This window comes from Maniola jurtina, chromosome 18, assembly GCF_905333055.1.
Source record: "Maniola jurtina chromosome 18, ilManJurt1.1, whole genome shotgun sequence".
Taxonomy (NCBI): domain Eukaryota; kingdom Metazoa; phylum Arthropoda; class Insecta; order Lepidoptera; family Nymphalidae; genus Maniola; species Maniola jurtina.
Window position 1 is genome coordinate 2,392,641 of NC_060046.1, and position 20,242 is coordinate 2,412,882.

Here is a 20,242-nt window from a genome sequence, read left to right on the forward strand (position 1 = left end):
CATACAAAACCGTGTTCCCTTATCACGATTGAGCAAAACATTGCGCCTTCTTTAAAAATAAAAAATGGTGTATAATCCAAACTCGTCTCGTTATCGTGTACATTAATTTTTAAGGCTTCAGAAAGAAAAATGCCGTTTATCTTTTACTCATCCTTTTTTACAAACCATTAATCTCTTAGGATGTCCATTAACTTTTTCAAACCTACTGTTTTTCATAATACAATACCAGTCTTACTAAATTAAATGAATATTATAAGTTATATAATATACTTAGGTCCTGTGGTTTAAGTGTGGGATAAACTTTGTTTAAAAATAAGTTTTTATGCATAGTAAGTATTTATATTATCTTGTAATGAGATTTTTATACTTAACTGTTTATCGCTGCGTAATCCAGTATGTACACGAGTGTACTTGATAAAAAGGAAAGTAGAAAACATATTTTTTAACCCCCGACCCAAAAAGAGGGGTGTTATAAGTTTGACATGTGTATCTGTGTGTCTGTGTGTCTGTGTATCTGTGTATCTGTGTATCTGTGTGTCTGTGTGTCTGTGTATCTGTCTGTGGCACCGTAGCGCCCAAACTAATGAACCGATTTTAATTTAGTTTTTTTTGTTTGAAAGGTGGCTTGATCGAGAGTGTTCTTAGCTATAATCCAAGAAAATCGGTTCAGCCGTTTGAAAGTTATCGGCTCTTTTCTAGTTACTGTAACCTTCACTTGTCGGGGGTGTTATAAATTTTTAATTTACACTTGTATTTATTTTTCTTACATCCTATTGTAAATAAAGCATTCTAGAAGAAAGCTCAATCTCGTATCTATACTAAAAGATATATGTAAAATGGATGAAATGGATAAAATGAGTATTTTGTTTTCATCGCTCGTTTTGGCATGCGTGCTCCATGTCGTGATTCAATAAACTAAACGCGCATGTATGCACTCGTTCCGGTGTGTTCGGGTAGTACCTACTAATAATTTAATTTAATATTAGATCTTTGCTGGACGCACTACCCGTGTGTTTTGATATGAAATTGGCATCATTCATGGTTCGTGTTTATACGGGCTTATACGCGCAAAAAAAGAGCTAATCTGTAACAGTTCTAATTATTTTACACGAACGATTCAATTTTTAGGGTTCTGTACATCTAAAGGAAAAACTGAACCCTTATATGATCACTTTGTTGCTGTCCGTCTGTCCGTCTATCCGTCTGTCGTGTTTGTCAAAAAACCTATAGGGTACTTCCCGTTGATCTAGTATCATGAAATTTGGCAGGTAGGTAGGTCTTATAACACAAGTGAAGGAAAACATCCAAAAACTGCGAACTTGTGGTTACATCACAAAGAAAAAATGTGTCCATGAACAAATAAATTAGTATTTTCAATTTTTAAAGTAAGATAACTATACCAAGTGGGGTATCATATGAAAGAACTTTACCTGCACATTCTTAAATTGATTTTTTTTATGCATAATAGTTTTTAATTTCTAGTGCAAAATGTCGGAAATAATACCCGAGTACGGGACCCTCGATGCGCGGGTTTGAGTCGCACTTGTACAGTTTTTAAAAGAATGTGTGCGCAAATCTACTGTCTAAGTGTGGTTTTACAGTGACGCTTTCGCCAGCGCGGTTGGTAAGCGTCGCGGGCCACGAGCTTTGCGTCTCTTGGATCGTTACATAGTCGCGCGGATGGCCCGCGCTGACGGCAATTCGGCCACCGCGCTTACCACCCGCGCGCCTACTACACGCGCGGACGGTAAGCTTGCGTCACTGTAAAATCAGCCTTAACAGGGCTCTCTCCGTCACTCGCTTCATACAATCGTAGTTCCAATTTCATTTGAATATTAAGCAACCAAAGTCCATGAAATTTTGCAGATATGTTCTAGAAACTAATATCTGTGTCTGTGGTGTTTTAGATTTTTCTAAAAATATGTAGTTTTAAAATTACAGGGGCTCAAAGATTTGTATGTAAATTTTTAAGACCGCGTAACTTTGAAACCGAATATTTTAACAGAAATCTAGAAAACCACAGACATAGATATTAGTTTCTAGAATATGTCTGCAAAATTTCATGGACTTTGGTTGCTTACTATTCAAATGAAATTGGAACTACGATTGTATGAAACGAGTGACGGAGAGAGCCCTCTTAAGAGAGCAATCAAAATTTTGTTTTCCAATATAACGTTTATTAGTTCAGATTAAACTGTACAGGAACATCGAACTGGTCACACCCGGGGTACAGCGAGGCACAGTCGTCTCCAACCGAGTGGGCTCTGTCGTAATCTCTGTGTTCGTCTGCTTCAAACTCTCTTCCTTTTGGTAATCTGGGAAATTAAATCATCAATTAGATTTATTACATGACTATGTTTCATACAAATTTAACAAATCACAGTCAAAGAGTGTAAAATGGTATCGATTTTGAAAATAAATGGCTTTGACTATGGCTTTGATCATAAATTTCCTTAGTGTCGTATCGATACCGGAACCTTCCATTTATAAGACTACAGCACAAACCACTTCACCAGGCAAATTATCAAGACATAGTAGTATTGTTTAAAAAAAATCAAGGATGATTCTGAATTAGCAAAGACTTAGATAAATATGGGTCTGCAATCTCAGATGATGCAGTCTAAGATGCAAACAGGTTAACTTGGAAGAGGTATGGTATTTTTCATTAAAGCCATACTCCTTCGGTAATCGGTTTCTACACCGCATCGTACCAAAACGCTAAAACGCTTGGCGGTACGGCTTTGCCGGTAGGGTGGTAACTAGCCACGGCCGAACCTCCTACCAGACCAGACATTTAAAAACTATGAAATTCCAAACCCCTGCCAGGAATTGAACCCGAGACCTCCCACTAATAAGACCACAGAACTTACCACTGCACCAGGGAAGTCGTGATGGAATAAAAAAAATAAAGAAAATGATAACCCACTCATATATTATTACTAAAAGAAGGTGATGCCCGCAACTTCACCCGCGTGGATTAATCAGATCCCCTGCAACATCAGGATTGAGAAGCTTGAATCCAAATTTTTATAGAACAATTTTCTCTACTTGTCTATGAAAGTCCCATCTAAATAGGTTCAGAAGATTGCCCGTTCAAACAGACGGACAGACAGACAGACTGACAAAAGTTTTAAAAACGTGTGATTCAGTTATGGTACAGTTCAAATAACCATATGCGCTTAGTATGAGGTAGTTATTTCGAAATTACAGACAGACACTTCAATTTTATTTATTAGTATAGATATAATTTATCCCAACAAGCATCAAAGGCATGTCTGAAATTCAGTTCATAGTGTGTACTAACGTAAAGACAACTCGCAGTAGCTCCTTCAAGAATGTGCCTTGCCTCGCAGCCTTCGCCGCTTCGCATAGTTTGCGAAGAACGCACTGTCGACCGTCGGCCCCGAGTCTGAAACATGTGTTAGTACCGTAAATACAAATATATTATTCTCTTCTTCTCTACATAAATAACTTCAAAAAAACCTTCGACACAAAAACCTCTATAAGAAAACTAGAAAAGAGCTGATAACTTTCAAACGGCTGAACCGATTTTCTTCGATTGTTACTAAGAACACTCTCAATCAGGCCACCTTTCAAACAAAAAAAACTAAATTAAAATCGGTCCATTCGTTTCGGAGCTACGATGCCACAGACAGATACACAAATACACACGTCAAACTTATAACACCCCTCTTTTTGGGTCGGGGGTTAAAAACAATAACGTGACTGACAGATAGCGCACATCAGATATTTGGAAGAATATATTTCAAATTTCTTGTTTATTAATGTTATTAAACTTAATTAAATAGATAACTTTTAACTAACAGAGTTGCTTAGTACATGGATTTTATAATATTTCCGTTTGTTCATCATCAATGAGCATGAGAGGTAAAATGGTTTACTTACGCAGTTATAAACGGCACTAATTTTTCGTACAAGTCGACTCTGCTGTGTCTATGAAACTCTATGCTATCGTGGTCAAAGTTATTCTTCTTCAAATACTCTCGCCCCGATTGCCGTTCGTGCATCTTCATTCTATCTATCTTTATCTTTAATTTCTCTTTGAAAGTAGTTTTTTCATCAATACTTCGTTTGGCGAAAGCTGGGTTGATTATTGTGCGTCTGTAAACAAATTAAACGAAACATCTTAATTTTATAGCAGCAATGAGCGTCATGTAAGCGCACTTGGAACTAACTGTTAGTGATGACATCTGTCAACATATAGTGTTAACATGAAGATCTGCCATATGTGGAAATCTGCATCAATCATTATTAAAATCGGCTCTGGCTGACAAAACTCCTAGAATGTTTAGTTTGCTTAAGTGCCCAGTGTCCCATAATGCCCAGGCCCACAATGTCCAGTGTCCTAAAACGTTCACTTAATAGTTCTGATTGTCTAAAGTACCATAACTTCAGCCAATCACAACACTTGCAATTGAAATAATAATTGATGCAGGTTTTCCAGTGTCAATTTTAATCCTCGGTACGCTCGATGGGGCGTTTTGAATCGGCACAAAAAGTAATTGCCAAATTTTGTATGGCAGACCTCTTGCAGTGTACTTGTATATGCCGCTTTCAGCGACTTTACTTATACTAGTTCCTACCTATCTTTTAAGTAGGTACGAAAATTAAACACAATATAAATATTTACCTTTTATAAGGCACTTTAGCGATCAGTTTTCCCTTATCATCAAGATAGTATACATTGCTCTCGTCCACTCTTCTCTGCCCGCTCTTCTCATTCTCTTTCAACATGAGAAGGAGTTTAGGATCTGTGGGTAGATTCCACGCTAACGCTGCAGTGTTACCGTAGAGGAAGATGTCACCTATCGGTATGAGTGCAGCAGTTTGGACGCAGAAAACTGTAAAATTAGCAAAAATTAGACGGGCACTAGCCGATGCCCGCGACTTCGCCCGCGTGGATTTAGGTTTTTTGAAATCCCGTGGGAACTCTTTAATTTTCCGGGATAAAAAGTAGCCTATGTGCTAATCCAGGATATTATCTATCTCCATTCCAAATTTCAGCCAAATCCGTTCTGTAGTTTTTGCGTGAAGGAGTAACAAACATACACACACACACACACACACACACACACACACACACACACACACACACACACACACACACGCATACAAACTTTCGCCTTTATAATATTAGTGTGATTATCATGAGCAACCCATCCCAGCCCACTACTGAGCACAGATCTCCTCTCAGAATAGGCCTTAGGCCATAGTGTATCACGCTGGCCTCTAGGCCAACGGATTGCCAAACTATAAATATTGTGTGAATTCTCCATTCGCAATAGGCCAGCGTGGTGGACTATATGTTCAAACCCTTCTTAAATCCTTCCCATTTTGAGAGGACATGATGATTATAATCACACTTCACACTTCACACTAATAGTATAAAGGTGAAAGTTTGTGTGTATGTATGTTTGTTACTCCTTCAGGCAAAAAATACGGGATGGATTGGTCTGAAATTTAGATGGAGATAGATTATACCCTGGATTAGCACATAGGCTACTTTTTATCCCGGAAAATCAAAGAGTTCCCACGGGATTTTTAAAAAATCTACATCCACGCGAACGAAGTCGCGGGCATCAGCTAGTAATATTATATTATAATGATTATATTCATGACATAATGATGATTATTATAATTAAAATGGTATAATTTTATTTAAAGAATAAAAGAAACGCAGACAACCGAGTTATCGCAAAGTGGAAGTTCCCTAACTCAATACAAACGGGACAGCATAGAGTCCTTTATGTAGGACTATAGACTTGAATTGAATCAATTCTTATTCCTTTATTCCTATACACCCTTTTAACGTTTACCTTTTCCGACGTGAAGTGGTTCGTAACTGGCCTATAAATAGATACCTATTGCATTGTGAAAGCAATAAAAATCTGATCTTTTACAGTAAAAAAAAATCCTGACTCACTGACTGACTGACTCATCAATGGACTTAATTTTGACCAAAAAAGCTAAATTTTGCACAAATGTTTTCTTTATAACGAAGACAAGGAATTAGGCCGGATTTTTCAAAATTCTCACGGGATATGGAATAAACAGAATAAATTATTTTATTTTTTATTGGAACGGCAGCGCCAGATTATATTTTCACCAAACGAAAGAGTAGGTGATCGCCAGCTTTCTAGTAAAAAAAAGTTCAAGGCTCAATTCTTTTTGGGCCAATCTATTTAAGATTTACAAAAAGCGGTCTAAAATCTTTGATTTTCAGGGATAAAAAGTAGCCTATGCCGCTCTCCAGGTCTAAAAAAACAGTTTAATCCGTTGCTCCCGTGCGGCGTGATTGAAGGACAAACTAACAAACGACTAAACCAACAAACAAACACACTGTCGTTTTTGTAAGATAGAGATAGTTTGGTAGGTACGATGTAGCATTAGAACCTCATGCAGTTGGGGCGAGTTCGTATTATTGTGACCAAAGTAAATACATCCAAAAAATTGGTCAAGTGGGTGTCCAAACACATATGAGGTAGGGTTCCGTACCCATGCTATATCCTAATAACTTTAGTGGTCAATATTAGTACTATGTGTAAATAACTTTAGTGGTCAATATTAGTATACTACATAGTTATTGTCATCATAAAAAATCGAATATAACTGGGAATCAAACCCGAGCTCTCCTGTTTACTAAGCGAGTAAACGCACCATTATATCTATATATACAAAACAAACATTTCGTAGAAACGGAAAATTAGTGTAAAGTGAAACGAGAATGAGGTACCGTTTTCCCGAACTCGTAACAGGTGCGTATTGTCTGAACAAATAACATCCTACACGAAATTACTTAGGAGCATCGCACACAGACAGAGTGGAGCGTAGGCTAGTTAATATTTATGGCAAACTTATAGTATCCGGCAAACAACTTGAACCTGAAGCAGCGTAGTGGCAGAAAGTTGGCGAATCCGGGAAGCGATCGACGTATCAACGAATCGCGTGCACTCGCCATTCGCCAGCCAATGCTTTAATGCTCTAGTTATTTGCCGGGCACTGTACCTTTATGTACTTTATGTGGTTGAAATTGGTATACTGAAAACAATATATGCGGAGGATACTCGAAGGACGTGCGATACCCATGTGGGTACATTACATGAACGGGCCGCGCTTCCGCCATTATGCCTACTTTGGCATAATGGCGGCAGCGCGGCACGTTAATAAATCTTATTTTGAGATGTCCTCAAGAAAAGAACCCGCGCCTCGGCTCCACTCGACTCTGGTGTGCGTTGCACCTTAGAAGTATGCACAGACTAAAGGTGATAGCTGTGCATCGTGACGTGACAGAAGGTGATTGCACTCATACACTTTATATTATGAAAAAGTGTGACAAGATTAGTCTCCAAAATGCTAGAATCTAGAGCCGTAAAACCAGTTAAAAAAAAATAACAAGGCTTCAACGCAATATATGTAGATTTCTCCTACATCAGTGGCTTCAAGCAATGCTGTGCAGAACATTGGTGGAATTGAATCCTTATTATATTTTTATCTTTAACAGCCTAATCTCTACGCAAGAGCAATTAGGCTGTTAAAAATCTAGAGCTATTTACACAAGTTATATACCTACTCTGGTTCCAACAGAAGAACACCCGTATAAGTGATGAAAGTGTCAACAACAGTTGGAAGACAAATCCAACAAGAATCGTAATGAATTTATGTGATTGATTGTTTCACGTCTACCGTATTCAGAAGTCTAAGACAGTTCCAAGGAAGTACTCTTACGTACCTAATTGTAAAGAACTCCCTTCCGGGAACACTAAGAAACGTTTTCTCCTAGACAGCGTCCGTCTACGTGACTCGTTCACTGAACCGTTCGTTGAACAAGTTTCATTGAACACTTCAATACTGTTCAGATTCCTACTACTTTTACTCCACAAAAGTGTCACTAAACCACACAAAAATAAAACGCAACATGTTTTAAGAACTACCTTCAACACCATGTTTATAAAAATAAATCATTGACAAAAGAGGTTAAACAAACGTCGATTGAAAAAAAAACTTGCAGTTCGAAATTCGAACAGAGTTGCCACATGACTAAATAAACTTAAAATGAACTCCTCCGTTTAACACACATTGTTGGAGACGCAAATATGTATAAATGAAGGAACAATTAACATGTTTTGTGACACCTTGTTTAACAGTTATTTTGCCGACGGAAATGGTTAGGAAAAAGACAAAAAAGGTAATCAAGATAACGCTCGACAAAAGAGCGTGATGAACGAATTAAGGACGCGCGGTGAATCCAAAGTGTTGCCAACATTAGGTTTTGAATATCGCGTTCTAAAAAAAGAAACTGTTCTGTTTTAAAAGCATTGGTCTTTTTTTGGACTAAAAGGTACTTAAAATATAAATTGAATCTTTATTTCATCTAACTTAAAATTAACAAAGTCAATAAAACATCTTTTCATAATTTTATATCTTTATTAAAATTATTCATAAATAATATATATAGTAACTTCTTTGTACACATTTTGTAATCTTAGACATGTTTACATTGTCAAACAAGTTTTTTTGATACTAGTTTTCAGCAAAGCTTGTAAAAAAAAAACTTGTAAGAATATTATGTCAATTTAATGATAATACCTTTATTGTTATTCTTTCAGTCAAAGTATCTTATTCTGCTCTCTCTAAATAGTAGAAACAAGTATTTTACAGGTAGGTATAGGTGAAATAATGAATACCTACAAATACTGTCACAACTTTTTGATGTAATACTTAAAAATACATGTGTTAGTCAAAGATAACATTATACCTACAGATGGTTTAAGCGCAGTGTTACAGATCAGTTCTTATATTCAGGGTAAAAAATATCTGTCGGCTAATGCAGACAACCGACTTTTCTCTGAGATCAATATCGGACAATAACCGTTTTTAGACGGTGAAGAGCAATGTCTGATTTTACGCTGACTTGGCGCGTATTTTCATATTTCTATTCTACTCTCGGTCAAAAATCGGATCTGAGTGCACATTATATCCAGATCCGATTTTTACTCCTAAATTTTAAAATATTCATTTGGGATTTATTTTAAGTTATCCAAATGACTTTATTCTGTTTTGGCCAAAGTTTGCTAATTACATATCTGTCGCATTTGGCTGGGAGAAAATAATACCAGTGAAATTTTTCACTCAGCTTGACACACTGGCCGTGCATCTTGACAAGAGGTGGTTGCAGACTTTTTCACAAGAGGTAGTGCAATATTCTTTTGCTTATAATTTACTGTCGGGTTCCCCATTACAGGGATACAGTTTTTCGCAGGAACCCTGAGCTGAATGTGCTGTGTCGTACTCTTTATCGACGTCATCTGGTTTAGAAGATTTTGGTAACCTGAGAACAAATGGTTTGTTAGAAGATTGTCATCATCTCAACCCATTTTTTTAAATTTTTAGACACATTTCTAGTCCTAAGATAAAAATATTATATACAAAGTTTCATTGATGTACTGCTGCAAAACGATTATATTTACTTATTAACGGTCTCATTTTACCTATACTTTATAATTTATTAAATTGAATGGAGAACGTCCTCCTTTATCCTATATTACATTCAAATTGATAAACGTAGTAAGAACGAAGATCTGCGAAGGATGGCTGGCACAAATTGGATGCAAATACTGACTAGACGGCTCGAGTAATACAATAGAGGTACATCTAGCCCTTGATTAAGTCTTCAAGATAGTGTTGTAGTTGTACTGTTGAGGTAATTTCAGCTGTCATTTTTTTTATTCAGATACAAGTTAGGCCTTGACTGCAATCTCACCTGGTGGTAAGTGATAATGTAGTTTAAGATGGAAGCGGACTAACCTGTAAAAGGTATGCCATTTTTTATCAATCCCATATCTCTTTGGTTTCTATACGGCATCGTACCGGAACGCTAAATCACTTGGCGGCACAGTTTTTCCGGTAGGGCGGTAACTAGCCACGGCCGAAGCCTCCCACTGGACCACCATATTATTATATTAGTAATTAATCCGTAATTTAGTTGTCATCATCATCAATTAATCACCATCTTCAACGCCATGTCGACCTGTCGCGAGCTACTGTAACTACTGTAATTACTGTAACTACTGTAACTACAGTAACTACTGTAACTACTGTAACTACTGTAACTACTGTACTTCACTCTTAACCGGTGCAATGTATCTATTTCAGAATAATACGAAAACGTTCCGCTTAATTTGGTGTTCCAGAGTTATTCATTTAAGCGAAACCTACCAATGTAGGTTAAATATTTAAACGAACCCGTGGGTTAACTGTTAAGCGAATTAACCTGGAGTGGGCGAATAAATTACCCAGCGCTTAGATATTCATCCCCTGTTCCGAGCTGCAACTGTCGGTTTTGATTATGTTTGCATACACTCCATGTTAATTTACAATTTACTTCACTAAAGAAATATGGGTAAAAAATATTAAATATTAGCTTTGCCTGCGACTTCGTACACGTGGGTTTAGGTTTATTAAAAATCATAGGGTTTTGAGGGATAATATGTAGCTTTTAGCCACTCTCTGGCTGCCAGCTATCTCTGTGCCTAGCAGCCAAATATACAAATAGACAGACAGACAGACCGTACACTTTTGCCTTTATTGCTATTGCGAAGGGCCAAGACGTGTAGATTAGCAGATTTCACACACCTTTAAGAATATTATAAAGAACTCTTAAGAATACAGGTTTCCTCATGATGTTTTTCTGAAAGCGGGTGATTATTAATTAATAATTGCTTAAAACGCACATAACTCCGAAGAGTTATACCAAGAGGTGCGTGCCCGGGATCAAACTCCCGACCTCTCGAATAGGAGGCGGACGTCTTAACCACTAGGCTATATCACGTGTCGCAGGTAAAGGTATAACTTACGTGAATACGGCTCTCAAAATTTCTTCAAGGAATGCACCCTGAGCATTATTATGGGACTGCCCCATTTCGCATAGCATTTTTAATAGGCACGTTCTTCCATCGGCACCAAGACTGAAACATATTTTTAAAAATACATTTTTTTAAATTTATGTTTTGCTTTCAACCCTTCGACATGGTTATCGGAGACTTTGTATACTTAGCTTAAAATAAAATATTTTATAGTAACACTTTCTATTTTAATAATCATTTGAAAAAACAGTAAGACTATCAACATTTCGCTCGTGCGCATTTAGTTTTTAAAAATGCCTTAAAAAATTCTTTGTTTACATTGATGTTGATAGAGATGTTGCAATATAAATATAATTTAATTATTTATGTTTATTGTACACTAGCTGATGCCCGCAGCTTCGCCCGCGTGGATTTAGGGTCTGAAATCCCGTGGGAAAGTTGTCACAAAGTTCCTCTATCGATTAAAAAAAAAATTACGCAAATCGGTTCAGAAATCTCGGAGATTTCGGTGTATATAGGAAGAAAAACACAACTCCCTTTTTGAAAGTCGGTTAAAAAAGTAGCCTATGTTACTCCCTGATCAATCCTCTACTTGTCTGTGAAAACCCCGTCAAAATCAGTCCAGCCGTTCCGAAGATTAGCCTTTTCAAACAGACAGACAGACAGACAGACAGACAGACAGACAGACAAAAATTTTAAAAACGTGTGATTCAGTGTTGGTATCGTTCAAATAACCATATGAGCTTAATATGAGGTAGTTATTTCGAAATTACAGACAGACACTCCAATTTTATTTATTATAGTAAGTATAGAAGACATGATGCTTATGGGTAAAAAGTTTTTTTTTTTTGAATTTCTGAATTTGGTAACAAGCAACTGATTATATTTAAGTAGAGAGTTGAAATCCGTCCGCTAGTCTACTACAGCTACAGCCCACTCACAGACAGACAGACGGACAGACAGCGGAGGCTTCGAGTGCGGAACTCCAAAAAAATTGGTTGTCTGTTTTACTGACGATAGTTGAACGTGACAACAAAGGCCGATTGTGCTTCTTTGTCGCTCGTTCCGCGCTCTCGCTTGCACTTCAAGCCTTACATGGAACGCCTCAGAGCGAGGTAACGCCGCATGAGTCACGTTTTTTCGTGCGTGAAGCCGACTCTATCGAATTATAAGACGTTGTCACGTCAAAAAGCAATAAGTAAGTAAGGACTATAATAAAAGTTTGGTAAACGTCCAAAAACCAACCCTTGTAGAAGTCCCTCTATGTGTCGATACAGCGTCGCTCGACCGCGTCGATGAAACTCCACGTTTTCCAAAAGGTCCCCTTTCAAAAACTCGCGCGTGTGTTTCGGGGCGTGCATTTCTCTTCTATCTATTTTGTATTCGTGGGGTACATATCCATCCACGCTACGCTTCGCAAACGCCGGATTTACTATAAACTTCCTGGAATACACCGACGATTTTTATCTTTAAATCCTATACTCCTAGTGCGAGTTCGTATAATCGAAAACGTTGAGAAATTTCGTGTGTCGAATAATTTTAACATTAGAATATTAAATTGATAGTTTTAAGGTTCAAAATCATCTATATAATATATCAGTCGTTCGATATCGTCTATCGTATCTAATCGTATATACCAACGCTACAAAAACTCACGCGTGTGTTTCAAAGCGTGCATATCTCTTTTCTATCTATTTTGTATTCGTGAAGTACATATCCGTCCACACTACGCTTCGCAAACGCCAGATTTACTATAAACTTCCTGGAATACACCGACGATTTTTTTAAATCTTGTACTCCTAGTAAAAGCTTTTACTTGCTCGAAACAAAACTTTAAACTTTATAAACTTTTAAACCTTATAGTTTTAGGTAAATTATTTTGTGAAATAGCGATGATATAAGTATACCTGACTGAGTTCGTTATGGGCTTCTAAGACCGTGTTTGGAAACCACGTTTACAACCAACCACGTTTGGCTTTAGTTTTAAGTGGACATAAATAACAAATTGACACGTTCACTTATTTATTACACTCATCAAAATGAAGTCATTATTGACTGTTGAAAGAGTAAAAATCATTTTCAATAGTGATGTAATAAAATTCATCATACTTATTAAGTGTATAATATTTTTAACACTATAATAATATAATGTATCAGAAGATCTTCGTTTTGATACCGTATTTTGCGATTATTTTCAAAGTTTCCCTTTGTGAGCTTTGGATGTAGATAGAATATTATGGATGAATTCGAACATAATAAAATATCAAGTTCATTTATCTGACGTTATAATTCGACACACGAAATGTATAAACGTTATCGAGATGTAGGAACTTTACTAAGCCTATTGTAGCAAATTCAAGCGTACCTACTTCTACCTACTGCAAAGATTTATTTTGTATGCTGCTTGGCTTGTATAGAAATCTGAATCAGATCACACAACGCTAAAAGACGCTTCATTCTACAAATGCTCACTTGTAAATCTATACTTGCACCTGTGTCTAGTAATAAAACCGCTTTTATGCATTTTATTTTCCTGTTAATTAACTTTTGTTATTTATATGTAGTTTATGTGATACTTGGCATGCATTACATACGATTCGCATGCCACCTAATGTACATTTGTACAAACTTACAAACTTTCAGACAAGTGGCAACAACAACAGTACAAAACAAAAAGTGGATGTTTTCTCAAAATTTTGTGACCTAGAGATCTCTTCTTGTGTAGTACTCTACCTTTCAAACCACTTCAGCGGTTTCAAAAATTAGCCCAGACAAGCAGACAAAAAATTATAAAAACAACAAAACACAAAGCATTTCTCTTTTACTAAATCGCAGGCAGATACTTTATTCTAATTGTATTAATTGTTCGTAGATTTATGTCAATTTTAAAAATTTAATAATAAAATAACTAAAAATAAATTAAGTAGGTACCTCTTATAAGGTTCTTTGTGTATAATTTTCCCATTATAATCTGTGAAATAGATCGTTTTAGTATCCATTCTTCTGTGAAGAGGATCGGCTAGGTGGTTGAAGGGGGAATATGGGTCTTGTGGTAGCTCGAAGGCCAAGGCGGCTGTGTTGCCCCACACAATTATATCTCCTATTGTAATCACAGCTGGATAGGTCGTGCAGAAAACTGTAGAATAAAATAAAAGTCTATATGAAAAAACTTATATTGAGTGATTCCACGTCATTATCAAACTGTCACTGGGTCACTACTAAACACGGGTCTCATCTCAATAACTCAAAATTTAAAAACACCGACACAAAAACCTCTATCAGAAAACTAGAAAAGAGCTGATAACTTTTAAGCGCTGAACCGATTTTCTTCGATTATAGCTAAGAACACTCGATCAAGCCACCTTGCAAACAAAAAAAACCTAAATTGAAATCGGTTCATTCGTTTAGGAGCTACGATGCCACAGACAGATACACAGATACACATATACATTATACACACGTCAAACTTATAACACGAGGGGTGTTATAAGTTTTTGGGTCGGGGGTTAAAAAGAGAGCGGTATGGCATTAGTCTACCACGCTGGCCAAATTCTGATTGGCGGACTTCACACTCCATTGAGAACATTTTAGAGAACTCTTAGGCATGTATATTTCCTCTCGATGTTTTTCTTTATCTTTAAAGCATATCTTTACTTAACTCTTAACTTACAAGTAACTTACATTGGCATTGAACCCAGGACCATGAATAAAAGGCCAACAACGTCTCAATCACTACGCTGTCCCCGCCTTTCTAAATAATTCAGTGGCCTCGACGAATATTAATCCCAAGACTTACCTAATTGAAAAGAACTTCCTTCCGCAAAAATAATGAATCTCTTCCTTCGAGATAAAATTGTGGTGCCATTAGAATTAGCTAACGCCGTTTGACACAATAAAAGTGTAACACACCAGAATTTCAAATAAACTAAATAACTCATTATTGTAACGAAAACATAAATAGTGTGTTAATACAAAAAAGATTTTAAAAATCACAGTATTTTTCTAAGTCTTACTTTTCAGGGATTTGGGACACTACTAAGCATATTGGCTTATCCCCAAACATGCAGAGAACATGAAATGTTAATCACGATAGTCAAATATCTGAGCCGTTACAACGTTTATACATGGTGATGATTTTTTAATATTTAAGTATCATTTTTTTTTCATTATAGGCACGCGCTTGACCATAATCACACCTGATGGAAAGTGATGATGTGGCCTAAGATCTGTTAAAGATACTCAGATTGTAATTGGTAATTGGTAGAGCTGATCTATTTTTAAATGATCCGCCACCGCAATTACATCTAAGTCAACAAAATTATGTAGTGGGGCGCATCATTTCAACATAGACAAGCTCTACATAGATTATAAAGGCTAAGGTTTGTATGTGTTTGTATCTGTGTGTGTGTGTTTGTGACTCTTGACACGCAAAAACTACTGCACGGATTTGGCTGGAAATGGAGATAGCTTATACCCTAGCTTAACACTTAACCTACTTTTTATCCCAGAAAATCAAAGAGTTCCCGCGGGATTAAAAACCTATATCCACGTGACTTCGTTCGCATAATAATAATTATAGTCCCGTTGGAATATCGTCAGCATAACCTAGTAATAATTAAAAAATAGACCATAAATAGCGACTACATTGATATCAGCCTGTATATCCAACATGACATGATACTTAAAATTAAGGTTAAGCATAACAAACCTATTAATTTAAAAATAAATAAGCCTACTTTATTTACTCAGCATTTTTACCGACTTCAAGCACCATTTCGTCATCCTCTTAAAAATATACCAAAACAAATATAAAAAAGGTTGTTTTTGCCTGCGCCTTTGCTATAAAAGTTTCTCAAAATCAGTCTAGTATTTTTAGTGTGGTACGGGTTATTCGGCCATAATAATATTAACCGACGACTTTTACAACTAATAATAATATTAGATAACTAAAAGATGCTCGCGTGGATTTTTTAAGAATCCCGTGGGAACCCTTTGATTTTCCGGGACTAAACGTAGTCTATGTCCTTCCCGGGGATGCACGCTATTTCTGTTTCAGCAAAATTGATTCAAGGGATAGGCCGTAAAAACCTAGCCGATAGACAAACAGACAGACACACTTTCGCATACATCGAGTATGGAAAGTATGGTTTACCTTACTGAGGTCGATTTATAAAACCAATCAAATAGATATTCATCAAGAATTTTTCCATAGTGTCTGGTGTCTGGTGTTAGAACCGGTGCGGCGACCCATCAGAACCATAACTCTTGTAATAGACTTTAATAATTAGGTGGTAAAATTTAATAGCCAGGGCAAAATGTTAAATCGAGCAATTAAGTAAATTACCAGGTAAAGTAAGATCTAGGTCAACGTTGCTAATTTGCTAAATACAAGCTTTTGCCTGCCATCTTCTTAAAATCTTGCAACATAACTTGATTGGTCTGCTGTACACTTCCCCGATCCTCTTCGCTTTAGTGGAAAGGCACCCTTAAGGAGGCTTAAATCTAATAGGACGGAGGTAACCATGCGGTAACGGTACATAATCACAAAATGATCATAACCACAAGGCAAATATAAAACTATGTCGTCTGTACCGTATTTCAGTGGTCTCTATACTACCTGCCTACGCGGTTTTGCTTTCAATTTACTACGCTTATCATTGGATGAGACTGAATGCATCTAACATCATCTAAAACTATTAATGTATCTAATGGACGCGTACCGCGTAGCGCGTCACTGCCGCGCGTCGCGGCTGGAGAGAATATCGTGCGGGGCGCTGCCGCGACGCGCAGTTCAGTTCAAGTGCGTGGGCACCTTTACGTCTACGTGAACGTTCACGTAGACGTAAAGGTCAATGCAATGGTACGCGCTACATCTACGCACACCACGCTAACGCAGCCTGTGTGAACGAGCTGTTAATCTGTTCATCTCATGAGATGAATCAAAAAAGTTTTTTTTTATAAACAGACGCACTTAAACTCACTTATTTCTAGAAAAGGTACTAATTCAGATCAAACAAATACCTACCTACTTATTTTGTAATGGTTCCAATTCCTTACAGTGCCAGTAGTTCAAAAGTTTGTAGATCAATTCAGTCATACAACCGTGTTAGAATGTAAAAAACATAGTTTAAAAAGTTTTTTAAAGTATTTTTAGTTAAAAATACCTCTAGTATTTGGTTAAAATTAGTTTTCAAGTGTTTTAAGATAATAATAATCTGTAATTAATTAGATACTTATCATTAATTGAGCAAAAAGTAGTTAATACTAATTATTTTAACGAAATTAGCAAAGGTGGAGGTTCTATTGAAAACCTCAGACAAAATTCAGTTTAGCTTTTTTTTAGTTTTATCGCAATGAATAGGACTTTTGAAGTGATTATAGTTTGTTATGTTTGTTTTATTGTTTTTATTTTTATTGACTTTGGTGAGGCTAATCAAACACAAAAGTTGAGTAGACCAAGAAGATATTTAAGTTTCCAAAACATTTCGAGATTTTTCGTGAGTATATAAGAGATTTTTTGTGCATAATTTCAGTCCTAAGATTTAAATCTACCTAGATACTTACCTATAAAAAAGCACCTATAGCCTAGTGGTTAAGATGTCGATTTTCTATTCGGGGAGTCTGGTGTTCGGTCCCGGGAACGCACTTGTGATTTTTTGGCGTTATAATATAATATGTGCGTTTGAAGCAATTAAATATCACTTTAACGGTGAAGGAAAACATCGTAAAGAAACGTGCATGCCTCAGAGTTCTTCATAATATTCCTAAAGATGTGTGAGTTTGCCAATCCGCACTCTGCCAGCGTGATAGACTATGTCCAAACCTTTTTTATTCTGATAGGAGACCCGTGTTCAGTAGTGGGCCAGCGGCGATGATGATTATGATAATGATGATAGTTTAGTTTGTTAAATTACTTACTTACTTAATTGTTTTTCTTAGTATTTTCCCTAATGCTACGTGTGTGCGATATGCCTCCATAGTACCTACTTGGAAAGTCGGGATTGTTCGTGGTGAAATATTAAACTTGTTGGTTGGGATAAATGATGGAGGACGGCGTTGTAGTAGACGTCTTTATTCGGTGCAGGCTTATGATCGACTCTTTATGGACTAAACAGTAATTATATCGAAATCTTACATGCTATTGTTTAATTGATATTTCTGAATCTAACCTACACAATTTCGCATCACCATGTTCATATTCAACGTGTAAGCAACCTACATATTACAGTGGGTGTTCGTATGTATTCGCACGAGTCCAATTCGTACGAAGACGCATCCAAAATGCGGTCAGACTTACCTACTAATAACTATTTGATCATTAAAATCCTTCGCTTTGCTCTGAATTCAAAATAACGCCCCGGAGGAACAAAATATTTATCACTTTGGACCCTTGTAACCCAAATAACTATTGCAGGTGCGGTTAAACTTCAAAGCAAACATGGTGCCGTTCACCCAGATCTTCGCTCAGGCTCTGGGTTTCCGAATGAACTGGGACGAGCCGCCTGACTCCTTCCGTCCACACAAACACCTGAGTCGAAGAGCTGCTTATAACAATTTGGAGATATTGTTGAACAGGTATACCTACAACTCTTCGATTTTCCGGGACAAAAAGTAGCCTATGTCCGTCCACGGGATATAAACTAACTCTGTACCAAATTTCGTCAGAATCGGTTAAACTGTTGGGTCGTAGCAGACGGACAGGCAGACACACTTTCGCATTTATTAGTATGGAGTATGGAAGTATGGATTTATTCATAATTTTTCTTGAATTTAGATTTTCAGAAAGTCTCCGCGGGGACACTCACAGCTCAGCAACAAAACATCCCAATTTCACACTCGCTTCTCCTTGCTCACCAACTCGTTTCTAGTTTTTATTAGCTCAACTCCTTCCTCGCTAATCTTCGGCTTCAGACATATTTTTATGTAACATTTTTTTTTACAGAAACGCTCTAGATGGCTTCCAATGCATTCGCCGAGCTATTTGTGAAATTGAGGAAATAAGTCAACCACAATCCATATACTTCAAAATTCTGAAAATAATATTCAGGTAGGTAGATTTTATTATTTTTTCTGTCCAAATTGAATTAATCGATTACGAATTTTACAAAGCCTTTGCAATTAGGCATTGTAAAGTCTACATCTCCTGAGGATGCTCCGGTGTCGGGGCGAAACGTGCGTCGAGTGGTGTTGGGATTTGTGTGATGCTGCGTGGTGGTGGTGCGTGTGGCTTGCTTGGTGGCTGTCTTTTCCTGCATGTTTATCAGTGGGAGGGCGGGCGGTGCATGTCGCATGCTGCATGTTGCATCATACAGATTTCTTTGAACTCACTGACATAATCAATGTACATGGTTAACCATTGAGAGGGGGTATCATCCATAAGTCACTTATAAACTTCTCACTCCGGCTTGTGTGTGTTCGGTGCTTTAGCAATAACATGCCACGTTATTAAGGCAACACGTGTAGGGTGTACTATCTAGATCCACAATATCCCTAATTGGCTTCTCCTCGGCAACATACCTGAGCGCTACTTAGACGGCTTTGCCGATACTTAGATCGTACTTAGATTGTTTGATAGCGATGAGTTAGCTCAAAACATGGCTGGTTAACTTTTTTTTGCTATCAATTTTGCTCGCATCAATTCTGGGTTTAGGCAATTTTTTTTTCTTTTTTTTCAAAATTGGAACATGTGCTACTTAAATGGTTTTGCCAAAATTTGATATTTGCTTAATCCGCGTGAATTCTAAAGCCTTTGCTGCAATTTTTTCTTCCTAAACTGAACCCGTGTTTCAAATGTAAGGGTGAATTTTAGTGGCGTACGTTAATTTTATAGATAAGACTCATCAACTACCAGCCCAAACCAATGTGTCTATTAAAAACTTTGCACAGAGGTTGCCTTTCTAATGTAGAAAAGGAATGGGGCTAAAATTTTCGAAGTTCCCTTGAAAGCGAAGCAGCGGATGGTACTAATCCTACAAATAATATAACGAGTAAGCTCACCTAACGCCCTACCTACTTATGTTCCTATTCTTTCTTATTACAGAAATCATTCATCGGCAACGGACAAATGGCACAAATACACATCGGAAGACTGCCAGTTATCAATCAACAGATGCCCTTTCTCCATGCTGGATGTTTCCCCATACACCGATCTTTAGAAATAAAGAAAATATATCGCAGCATTGTATATTTACTTTTTCCTGAATTCTACAATGACAAATGAAACAGCAAACCTACATAATATAGTTAGTTTTTCTTCATCATCAACATGATTAACCCATTGCCAGCTCATTACAAAGCACGTATCTGCCCTCAGTGTAAGAAGGGTTTAGGCCGTAGTCTACCACGCTGGCCAAGCGCGA

General features: G+C 37.0%; 2 protein-coding genes across 2 annotated transcripts; one reads left to right on the top strand and one right to left on the bottom strand.

The window, feature by feature from the left end:
* Positions 1 to 2,179: 2,179 nt before the first annotated feature.
* Positions 2,180 to 14,821, bottom strand: LOC123874610. Its single transcript, XM_045920100.1, has 10 exons — positions 14,680 to 14,821; positions 13,815 to 14,019; positions 12,129 to 12,326; positions 10,875 to 10,985; positions 9,243 to 9,349; positions 7,751 to 7,978; positions 4,652 to 4,862; positions 3,907 to 4,122; positions 3,305 to 3,409; positions 2,180 to 2,315 (listed from the first exon to the last, which is right to left on the bottom strand). The coding sequence occupies exons 1-10, from the start codon at positions 14,819 to 14,821 to the stop codon at positions 2,180 to 2,182; spliced, it is 1,659 nt and encodes a 552-aa protein (XP_045776056.1).
* Positions 14,822 to 17,236: 2,415 nt separating this feature from the next.
* Positions 17,237 to 20,038, top strand: LOC123874335. The gene is made up of 4 exons (XM_045919611.1): positions 17,237 to 17,380; positions 18,298 to 18,458; positions 18,826 to 18,930; positions 19,924 to 20,038. The coding sequence occupies exons 1-4, from the start codon at positions 17,237 to 17,239 to the stop codon at positions 20,036 to 20,038; spliced, it is 525 nt and encodes a 174-aa protein (XP_045775567.1).
* Positions 20,039 to 20,242: the final 204 nt, after the last annotated feature.